Source organism: Lacerta agilis, chromosome 1 (genome assembly GCF_009819535.1).
Source record: "Lacerta agilis isolate rLacAgi1 chromosome 1, rLacAgi1.pri, whole genome shotgun sequence".
Taxonomy (NCBI): domain Eukaryota; kingdom Metazoa; phylum Chordata; class Lepidosauria; order Squamata; family Lacertidae; genus Lacerta; species Lacerta agilis.
This window is the reverse complement of record NC_046312.1, coordinates 74,862,814-74,874,192: the sequence shown is the minus strand read 5'-3', so window position 1 is coordinate 74,874,192 and position 11,379 is coordinate 74,862,814. Positions and strand designations below refer to the sequence as shown.

Here is an 11,379-nt window from a genome sequence, read left to right as displayed (position 1 = left end):
AAAAAACCGGGGCACAACCTCTGCTCTAATTACTTCCAGAGCTTAATTGCTGGAATGGAAGCATTTTTCATTTCCTATTTACATGTTTAAAACGAAGAGGGTTAAATTCTCATCTCAGTAGCAAAGAAACTGTGACTGAACATTTAAGGACCCATCACACTTCATTTCTCAAGTGCATACTATTAAACATGTTGATTTTAGTCCTCACATATAGGTGGAAAAATCCATTTCACCACATGGGGCCCAATTCCCTTCTGTCCATATAAAACTGTTTTAGTTTTATTGACTGCAGGACAGATTTGAATGTCAGTGAAGAGGATGACCTATTGTTGTTAGCTGCTCACTTTCAAAAGCCTCTCTCTGCCTTTTGTTTTCTGCAAATTTGTTTGCTGCATGTGTTCTGATAAATTTTATCTCTTGCCAGGAGGACTCCTTAAGCTTTAGTCCCCCCTCTCCCCTAGCTCCAGAGAAAGCTTTTTCATGGCATATGCCAATGAGGCTAAGGGATCCTTTTTCAGACTACTGTACTTGCTTTCTGTTATATGGCTTTTTAAAGTTTTTCCCAGGTTTGAGTTGAGAGAATTCACCCCCCGCCCAATTGCTTATGGCAATAACCAACCTTCACAAATACTGTACTCATATTCAATCCCTCCACCTTTCTCCATGACTGGACTCTTCTTTCTCTCCCTCCTCCTCCTCCTCTGTATTGCTACAGCTTGCTTCCCATCCCACCGCACTCAGCTTTTGCCCACCCTTTGAAATCCTACACTCATCAGCCTAGGGACAAAATGGGTCTGGTAGCCATGACAATAGATTGTTTGCAGTTGCACCAATGGTGCCCTCTTGTGTTGTGTACCTGCATAGGCATGATACCTACCATCTTGGGAAGGTTCAAGCTCTTACTCAGTGGTGGCGAAATTAGAGGGACATACCGGTAGAACTGGGCTGTAAAATGATCAAGGATAAAACCAGCACATCTACTAGTCAGAGAATGTAGGGGTGAAACTAAATATAAAAGATTCTTGCTTCATCTGAGCTGGCACCCAGAAGCTAACACAACCTTGTTCCCTAAAGACGCAACTTTGGATGGGTAACTTATGCACTCCAGAAGCATGTAGCCTAAAACAGAATGTTGTTTTTCCAGGCATTTTCCTAGATAATGTGGCAGGCGTACAAAACATAAGCTCTCCAACCAACTGTGAAACACAAATGCCAGAATTAATCACTTAATGCCCTTTGCATTAGGATAAAGTATGTGGTTTAAAATACAACAGAGCACTTTTAAATGAGGAACTGCTGAATGCTGGGGGAAAAAGAAGAGCAATCTCCTGCATCCCAGTAATAAATGAAAAAGGAAGCTTAACTTGTAAAGATTCACAGAACTGATGAGAATAATAATGGCTAGGAGCTTAATAATGTTCCCAGATCAGAGGGGTTTCCACCCCCCCCCCTTAAAAAAAGGGGAAAGCAAATTAATAAAACTCAATTAAAGCAGTCTTGGCAAAAGTGGACCTCTATAAGGAAGACGCTGTGCACAGCTAGCTATCTCAGTTAACTAAATAAATATCCAGTTTGTCTTCTCTACAGTGCTCCTTACCCCCATGTGCAAAAAATTCACTTATTTACTAGGGACCAAACCATGCATGTGGAGAAACAGCAAAATTCTGTCAAAACTTTTTGGGTACCAAGCTCAAGGACTATTCTGCAGCATTTATTTATTTATTATATTTATACTCACCTTTGTTCTTCAGAAAAACTGTAGGCAGCATACATGGGATTGGATTATGTGGTCTCCCATTCACACACTACCAGACTTCATCAACATTTCTGTATTTGCGGGACTCTTAATTTCTAGGACTCCAGTGTGCTTTATAGATGCATTTTCTTTCTCAAGCATGTAGGTTGCTTTCATTATTATATGAAAGACAATGAAAAACCAATGGGTATGCAAAATCTCAGAACAATCTGCACCAATAATTTCTGAGATGCGTGCGGAAAAGCAGGCCTACTTTCCTGTAACTGTAGTTGTTTTTTTTTAATGAAACTAAGGAGACTTTATCAATGGCTTTAGGAGATAGCCTGGCACTGATATGAAGGCAAGATTTCTCAGCATCAAATTTAGTGTTTGTGCAATGGTGGTGAGGTTACAGACTTTGCATCTTACTAAATAAAAGGAAAGCAAAGTTCCTTTCCTCTGTTTTAACAGCTGTGTCAAAGAGATCACCATCCAAGTGTTTATTTTCCAACTTTATGTGCCTAATGAACAGCTGGCTCTGCACTGATTATGGAACATACAAAACAGGTAGAAGCAACACCTTTTTATTTTGCACAGACAAGATAGCAGGCCTTTCACCTGCCCTGAATTACTGAATCTGCTCACCTCCTCTTTAACTGGAGCTTACACCACAGTTCTGGAAAATGGACTGCCAGTTTTGCAATGTGACATGCGAGAGAAATGGAAGGAAGAAGATTGTGCCAGCAATATACACTGGTAGCTTAGATGTTCCCTCAGTCTGAATGCAATAGATTGAGTTTGATGGATAATGCCCCCCCTTTAAACCCTCAGACTGGCTTTTCTAAGCAAACAAAATCCATCCTCCATTTTTATTACTTTTTCATATCACAAGTCATGGTACTTGTCACTCAACTGGATCTCACGTCTTTAAGATAACTTCATATAATGTAATAGTGTGGATCAACACCAGAGCGGTTATTTCCACCCCACCCCTAAAATGATAGAAAGTCCAGGAGTGAATAACTGAAATAGGTTAGCATGCAGTCAGTTCTCTTTAGTTTCTTGTATGAGAGTCTTGATTGAGTAAGAGGAGCACCACAGGATGAGATGAAGGACAATCCTTACAAAATCACAATATGGCTATAACTACAACCTTTATTAAAACTGCTGCCAGTGGCACAAAGTACAGTTTTTTTTTAAAAAAAAAATCACAATTCTCCACAACCCATGAGATTCTGATGAACTTCCATCCCTGTTTTAATTAAATCGACAGTCCCCAACTGTGTGTAAGTGGATTTCATCTTTCAGTAATTTCCTTTCAAGAGGTTAGTGGCTAGGGCCTATAGCATGCCCAGAAAGTGAAATCCTTCGCTGGACATGATGATCTGCATTTGTAACCCCCTGCAGCTTAGTTTGAGGAGTTCTAGCAGCACGCTGGTCCATATGTACATTTTTTCTGCTATTTATTTCTCCAGAGGGGCATAATTCAGGAGCTTCTCAATCAGATCCACATGGGCAAGCAGCATTCGCCGACAGCAATATCTCTTCAGACCCAGAGCATCCAAAGCATCACTAAGAACAAACAAAAAGCAGGTGTGTTTGAAAGAAAAGCAGCATGCTGAAACCTGATCCCAGCCAAATAAAGGCAAAAGCCTTGTCCATGAGATAGAAGAGGAACAATATTACTATTGTTGTTACAATTTATATTCCTCCCCAAAGATCATAGGGTGGCAGGCACAGTGATAATACCTTTTAAAAAAACTAAAACAATTTCAAAATACTATAAAAATGTTAAAATATAGTGCATAGAAGCAAGGTGATTGACTGTGATAGGGGCTGAACCCCTACTCCCCAATGATCAGACAAATAGGATTGCTATTTATTTTTCATTTCATAACATTTATATACGGCTTGATTTTAGAAAATGCTACCCTCAGAGCCATTTACAAGACTGCTGCTGTACTCAAGTTACTGTTCTCTAAGTTTCACTTTGATAACTGCTAGTTTTTAGTTTTTTAATTCATTATGACTATAAACACATTTTAACATTACTGAATGTGACAGGCTTAACTTTATTATTTGCCCATTAAAGAAGCAGATGTAAAAGTGTGCTTGAAAAGTACACAACTTCCATTATAGCCTGCCTGCCTTGAGTTTCTCTTTAAGAGCAGTTATTGGATCCCTAAGATGAAATCTCAGTCATCCGTCTCTTAATTAAGGTCTACCTAGCCACACATCCCCCCCTTATGTTCCAAGAAAGGAAAAAGCCTGGAGGGTAGGCGGGAAACCCACAAGCTTGTATGTCTGTGGACTAGTTTATGTTAGTCTTGTAACCAAGCATCCAATGCACAGATCACCGTTTCTGCTGGTACTGGGCTCCAGAAGGAGCTTCGTTCTCCCAAAGACATATAAACAAACCATTAACTGAAAACACATCTAGTATTAGCTTACTTTTACGCCATGCCTGTGCTTTGCGATTCACTGTGCTCCCCATCACAAACACTTCTGGCTTCTAGCAATCTTCAGGAGCCCTTTCTAACTTTCCTCTCTCCCAACCATACAATAAGTGCTGTTTTCACCACAAACCCAGGATGAGTGAATATGCATAGTAGGGGAAGAAGGATTACAGCAGATGGTCCACCCCAATCTAAGTATTATTTGTTGTTGTTACTACTACTACTACTACTACTGCTGCTGCTGCTGCTGCTGCTGCTGCTAATACTACTACTATTACTACTTTTTATGAATCACCTTATACCCAAATGTCTCCTTCAGCAAAGAAGATAGCAAACACTGGAAGGCTTTGGAAGCACTCTCAAACAACAGATGTAGGTCCAATATAAAGTCTTCTTACACACATATATTTCGAACGCTGCAGTAGCAGCAGGACTGGAGGAACAAAAGCTGTTTGGTAAGAGGCCATGAAGTAGGCATGGCTAGTCTAAGTCAGGCTATTGGTCCTCCTAGCCTACGGTAGTACTGTCTACACTATCAGTAGTCTTTAATGTTTTCAGACCTGGGAGCCACCTTTAACCTGGCATCATATGACATTCACAATTATTTGCAGCTACAAAGGAAGAATTGGGATCACTCCCAATTTTTAATTTCAAGCACTTAAAATAAATAAATAAATAAATGTGGTGCCTTTTTCTGCAGCTAGGCAGGGCAACAAAGGTGCCAAATTCAAGAAGTGCCAAACTGAAGCAGAGGCTGGAAAGGAAGAATTGGCTAGAAACTTACAGTTTACTTCCAATTCTACCTCTGGAATTTGGCTCTGTGCCTTCACCAATTATGATGGACAGGTGAATGTGTGCCCCCTGCATCACCTTACCAGCCAAATGGGGAGGTCTGCTGAAGAAATACAACCTGTGCCGTTAATAATGATAGCACAACCCATACAGCACATAGGCGACAATTATTCACACAGTAAATATTCTCGTTCAAAAACAATTTTCACCATTTATCAAGTTTGTGTGAATAAAACAACTACTTACAACGTGCCATGAAAACTTATAAGCTATCTAAAATAAAGTGAACTTGGAATATCATATTTTACTAAGTTATTACAACTTCTTGATTCAAATTTTGTTTTTTCTTATTTTTTAAGTAAGTTCAAGAAGAAGGTAGGTAAGTTCAACGATGTTCCCGGTAGCTGTGAAGTGCAGATGGAAATCAGGGTGCCAGCGTTCTATCCCCATTTTTCCCTAGCAGTCAATAAAGTTGAAGAGCTGCTATTTCGCCCCCGACAGGGCCAATTTGTTGGGGTTGCACCACCACTAAATGGGGAGGTCTGGCAGGATTAGTATGCCAGTGGGCCAGAGGTTTCCCAATGCTGCTCTAATGAATGTGATAAATGATCAGTGAGGGGACAGTAAGTTGGGTAACTGTTTTAGACAGGTTCTTTCTTATTAGTGCCCAGTTAACTCCAAGTTAAGGCTTTGCTATTTATCCTCTACCTTAAAAGATACAACTTCTCTGGTGTCTAACCTGACCTTTTAGGTCAGCATTAGTTTCTGTTCCATTGGAGCTTTCAATGGAGACTGATGAGCTAAGATTAGCAATGGCTGGGCAGTTGACCCACTGTTGTAGCAACACATTCAAAAAGAAGTTGAGTTTTCCCAAGTATTATTAATGTACATTTTGACATGTAATAAAGTAATAAATTTCCCATTTAAGAATTTAAATTTCCCATTTAAGAATTTTGCTCATGATTTATGCCAGGGTGGTGGTATGGGCAGACCAAGTTCTCATTCCCATTATGGGCCTACTACAGTAATTAACATTCAGTTTGAGATGTGAGGTGCTCACAGATCAAGTAGGTAGAAGTCATAAAATAGAAGCAGAAAGCTGATGAGCATAATAAGACAGTGCCTCTTGAACTTAAGAGGCCTCCAGCACACACACTAGATTTCCACATAGGATAAAATCTTCAGTACAGTGTATGACCTCAGAAGTTATTCAAATAATGATAACAACATAAATCACCCTGTCAAATATTTTAATAGAGGCTCAATAAGTTTCATATTTATTTTATTTTTTGCACTTAGGCTGCAATCCTAAACAGTGGGGTTTACTTCCAAGTAGACATATATAAGATTGTGCTGTTAACCTTTCCAAAATTGCAGAAACGTTTGGCACTACAAAATACTTTAAATAAATTCCCACACCTTGATTGTTATCAATTCATGGTGTAGTTTTTAAAAACTCTGAATGTGGTATATTTTTAGCTAAACTAATCATCAGAACTGAATAGATTTTTGAATATTTTCACCACCTCCAATATTCTAAATAACTGTCTGAAGAAACTCAATGTAAGAGAAAAACAGCATTTCCAAATTCTGCAAAATCTCTGCATCCTTAGACAAGTAAATTATTCCCTTTAGCTGACCCATTTTTTGCTACAAGAAATGATTTTAATAATATCTGACATATAGATCTGCCCTCAAAATTGTGAGTAGGCACTGAGCTAACAGACAGCTTTGCTGCAAGGGAGAAACTCAAATATGTATTGTCTACCCACTTGGTCAATGTAAAATCATACAATAAATTGCAAGAGAATCTGATTTATGCCCAAGGCATAATTCAGGTGCATTTATCATGCAAATATTGTACTAAAGTACTACTTAATCTCAAATTCTAGATCCATAAATTCCAATTCTGTATTTGCAATGGAAAATCAATTGCTAGCACAACGGCTATGATTAACTACAACCAGAAACAATGCTGCAAAGGTAAGAAAAATATACGAGACTTCTCTAGACACTAGCTAGTCAAGAAAGAAATCCTTTCCTTCTATATGTTTTTGATTTTATATTATTGTATCTAGATGTTTAATTCCTATTTGGAAAATAGTGTTACAAGGGTCTCAGAAGCTGAATAATGTATCACCCATAAGTGAAGCATGTACTAGCATTTTTCTTAAAATACACGAGCTCTTAAAACAATGTTAAAAGGTAGAAATCTGCCACAGCACTTGATACTTCGTGATTTTTAAAAATCAAGCAAGTGTTCCTTATGCTTTTCTATATAATTAATGCATTTGAAACTACCATGTTGAAAAAAAGGCTCTGAATGAGCTGGAACCACTGTTCAGATGACATATTACATGTGTTATACTCTATTTTTAGCAGCATCAGTGACACAGTAGAAATAAAGAAGCTTCTTCGTTCTAGTACACAAAACATTTTTTCATATCATCAAATTTAAACCAAGTGTTCATATCATGCAGCTCACAGAAACCTGTGCACCTTTTAAGAGCTAATTGGTATTCTAAAAAAATCAGATACTATTTAAAATGCCCCAAAATAGAATTTCAGTTCCTTTTGAAAGTGTCTAACTCATGTAACCACAGGGGGGAAAGAAGCGTGACAGCAGAAAGTTTAGGTACTTTCTAAGATTAGCCTTTAATTTATTATAGGATCTTAGATGTTCTAAGTTCTCAAGAGTTCTGAGGACTCAGCAAGACAATGGGGCCTGTCATTTCATACTACTCAAGAGAACAGAATTGTTTTCTGAAAAATGGAACCATGGCTACAAATCCTATATGTACCTGGGAATAAGCCTATGGAATTATGGAACCAAGGATAGGACCATACTGTTAACAGAAATGCAAGAGAGTTGTTTGTGGGAAACATTACACTGAAATACAAAAGAGGGGCAACACTATCTTCTGTTCATTGATTTGTTTGCCATGTCAGATGGTAATGCTTAATCAGAGCACTAGAGGATGCTTGAATATAAATGCTGAAAGTGTGTCAGTTCTTGCAGCTCTACCTGTGTGGGAGAGATTGAAATGCTCCAATTGTGTTCGACATTCACTTCTCACTTTGTCAGTAAGTTTTATATGTGGGAAAGTGCTTTCACTTAAAGTTCAGCAATGTAAGACTGAGGTCAACCAAATGATTACTTCTAAATCATCCTAAGAACTTTCACTTGAATTTCATAGATAGGCAAAGGAAATTCAAGTTTATACCATCCAACTTATATGTGCAAATCAAGCATGTTTATGGAAGGTTTTCCAATTTTCATAATTCATCTCAAGTGCAGCAAGGGATTCATTTAATCAGAGTACAACCTTCTACATTGAGCCATATCTGAGAAAAAGGAAAGCAAAGCAAAGGGTGGTTTAAAATGTCTCCAATGTAAGCTCCTCAGTAGCAACATTTCCCCCATGGAACTCTCAAAAGCCCCCTCAAAAAATCAGGCAATCTCAATTATTTGTAGGTACCTTGCTTAGGCTGCAATTCTAAGTCCACTACCCTTGGAGTTGGCCCCACTGAATTCACTGGATTAAGTTTTGAGTAGACATGACTAGGATTGCACTCTAAAATATTCCTGAGTTTATGCTTTCGTTATTAATATGGTTCTATACTGATGTAATTATTATTTATAAAAATTGGACCTACACTTCATAAAACATGAGCACAGGATAAAGAGTGTTATACATACCTTTTTGTGAATGATCCCTAGACTGCTACAAAATGTTAATGGATACTTTTCTCAAAACAGTTGTGAAAACACAAGTGTGTGAAGCAGAGTGCTTACCCTTCTGTATACTCAGCTTGCAGAAGACCAAGATATGCCTCCCATTTGTTTCCAACGATTTTGCCGCAAGTGAAGCATCTCACCGGTATGATCATTTTACACCTAGGGAAACATTAAAAACAGGAAATTTAAACAGTAAGCATATGATTTGATGTATCTAAAACTAATACCAAGCAGTCTAACCAAGGCATTTAAACTGCATTAGTTCCAAAGGCAAAGATAAGTGGGTGTGGACCTGGTCAGTGTCTGAAAGTAGGAGCACTAGAGCCCTCTTTCTGGTGTTCAGCCTGAACAGGACAGGGCAAAAAGCGTGTACAGGGCAGAGGCATGCACACTGGCCCCACCCACATTGTCCCCACACAAGCTGGCTCTACCTCTTAACTTTCCTGTGTTGAGCTTCCTGAAGGGGCTTTAAAGATGTTTCTACCTGCTCAGTGTGGGAAGGCTGGGGTTTGAACCAACAAGCTGGGGGTGTTGTGGGGCCACACCAGCATGCATGCCCCACGCTCCTTATGCACTTTTTGTTCTTGCATGCTTAGTCTGGACATATGAAGTGGACTCCTGAGAGCCCCATGCAATCGGGACAAAGTGTATATTCAACACAAAACTTAGTACAATTCTGAATATGCTCTTACATGTGCTAATCCTGCAGTCCTATGCACACTTATCTGAAGTCTCATAACAAATAAAGTTATTTAATGTATGACTTGAATGTATTGAATTCCAAGAACCTTAATTGTTTTGAAGAAAACCAACACTGGCTATAGATGCTGGTTGGCAAAACTGATATCCTTTCTTCAAAATGTCAGCGTTTTCACCTAAGTATATATTTGCATTTCACCTTTGTATAAGACAGCAATTTTGATGGGAATTTCACTGAGTCTAGCTTAATCTGGGCTGGCTGTGAATTAATATTTTAAAGCTTTATTGAAGCACAATAATCATTACTGATAACTCAAAGTTACTGATTGCCACTAATAGTAATCGTTTTTCAATTAACTAATAATTTGATAGCTCTACCGGTTCTCTCTTGCCTTTAAACTGAAGAGCATTATTCCAATAATCTAAGACCCATTTACCTCCAAGCAAAAAGGTGAATAAAGATTAAACTGCAGTTAACTGAAGAAGTGTGCATGCACATAAAAGCTTATACCAAGAACAAATTTACTGGTAGTTGGTCTCTTAAGTGCTACTGGACAATTTTTTTTTTATCTTTTCATATATTTCAACTGCAGTTAACTGCTTTTTACAATGCAAAATATATATTAGAGGTGCTCCTTATCCACCCCTTGGTTTGAGTCAGGCAGCATGCATGACTGGGTCCCTCCATGGGCACAGCCGGCAGGGGGGCAGCTGCCCCTCCCAAATCAATAAAATTCAATAAAAATACATAGCAAACTGAGGTTCTCCCCCCACCAACAAAAGACGTTCCCCCCTTAACAAACGTCCTGGCTATGTCCATGGGCCCCTCCTATGCTAGAGTGCTGAGTTTGGATGCTGGAGGAACCAAGGAGCTTGCTGGGTGGCCACCAACCAAATCAGCCTCTCAGCCTAGTGCCAACTTGCCTCATGGGATTGTCGTGAAGATGAAATAGTGCAACTCAAGCTGCAATCCTATGTGCGGACACTTGGGTGCGAGTCTCACAGCAAGCAATGAGATCCAGAGGAACAGCTTTGTTTGGAATGTCACAACAAACGCAAGTAAGACTCTTGTGGCACCAGAAAGACAACCATATATCTTGTGGCATAAACTTTAGTGAACTAGTACGCACTTGGTAAGAATGAATGGTGGCTCCTCCAAACGGCGAACTCATATATCACAATAAATGTGTTAAGTGTTCAAGGCACCAAGAGGCTCTCTTGCTTGAAATCAACTCGTCATCGTCTTGTTCTCCTTAACTCTCCAAGTAAACATGGCCAAACCCTCGCCCGCCCCAGGTTTCGGCAATACTTTAAAGCTATATAAAGAGGGGCGGGTGGCTTCCGTCCTTGCCCACATCAGAGTGCCTGGCCGGGATCGGTGGCCCCGAGTAAGATGTAAATATGATGCTACAGAAACTGGAGGAAGGGGCAGAGAAGAAACCGGTCTGAGCATTCGGAAGCGATTTAATTCCGCTTCTCACTCTTTTCTCCTTCAGAATGAAAAAGTAACGCATCATTATTTATTAGCATTACCGTTATGTTAACAGTAGCGGCGGCGGCGGCGGCGGCGAAAGCGCAGGAAAGTCGCGACTGCTACGAGATACCTTTCCTTCTCTTACTACGAGCGTTTTTGAAGAGTGGGGAGGACGGGGAAAAGTCGACAAAGGAAAACCCGGACTAAAACGGGAGACTCGGCGGACCAACTGACCTCCCTAACGGACACGCCGCGTCCCGCGCGCACCGTTGCCGCGGTTACAACCTTTGCAAATCGCCACTCCCCCTCCTCGCCGGGCGCTACTAATCCACGCAATAGGGGGGGAAAGAACTGTTTTCAGACTTCCGTAGCAGTACGCTACAGTGAGCACGTTAAGAGACAACCGCGGGAGATTTCCGCGCAGATCAGCAGAAATCCCCGAAGAGGGTTGGGGACAGCGCCCTCTTCTTTTTCGCTCTATTCT

General features: G+C 39.9%; 1 protein-coding gene across 3 annotated transcripts; it reads right to left on the bottom strand.

Annotated features, from left to right (window-relative positions):
• Nucleotides 1-2,936: 2,936 nt before the first annotated feature.
• POLR2L (RNA polymerase II subunit L) lies at nucleotides 2,937-11,293 on the bottom strand. 3 transcript variants are annotated; one of them, XM_033155534.1, is made up of 3 exons: nucleotides 11,147-11,293; nucleotides 8,780-8,881; nucleotides 2,937-3,307 (listed from the first exon to the last, which is right to left on the bottom strand). In XM_033155534.1, the coding sequence occupies exons 2-3, from the start codon at nucleotides 8,872-8,874 to the stop codon at nucleotides 3,199-3,201; spliced, it is 204 nt and encodes a 67-aa protein (XP_033011425.1). In that variant the 5' UTR covers nucleotides 8,875-8,881; nucleotides 11,147-11,293; the 3' UTR covers nucleotides 2,937-3,198. The 3 variants fall into 3 exon arrangements, with proteins under 3 accessions (XP_033011425.1, XP_033011416.1, XP_033011406.1); XM_033155525.1 differs by having other exon boundaries at nucleotides 11,130-11,151; XM_033155515.1 differs by lacking the exon at nucleotides 11,147-11,293 and adding an exon at nucleotides 10,955-11,090.
• Nucleotides 11,294-11,379: the final 86 nt, after the last annotated feature.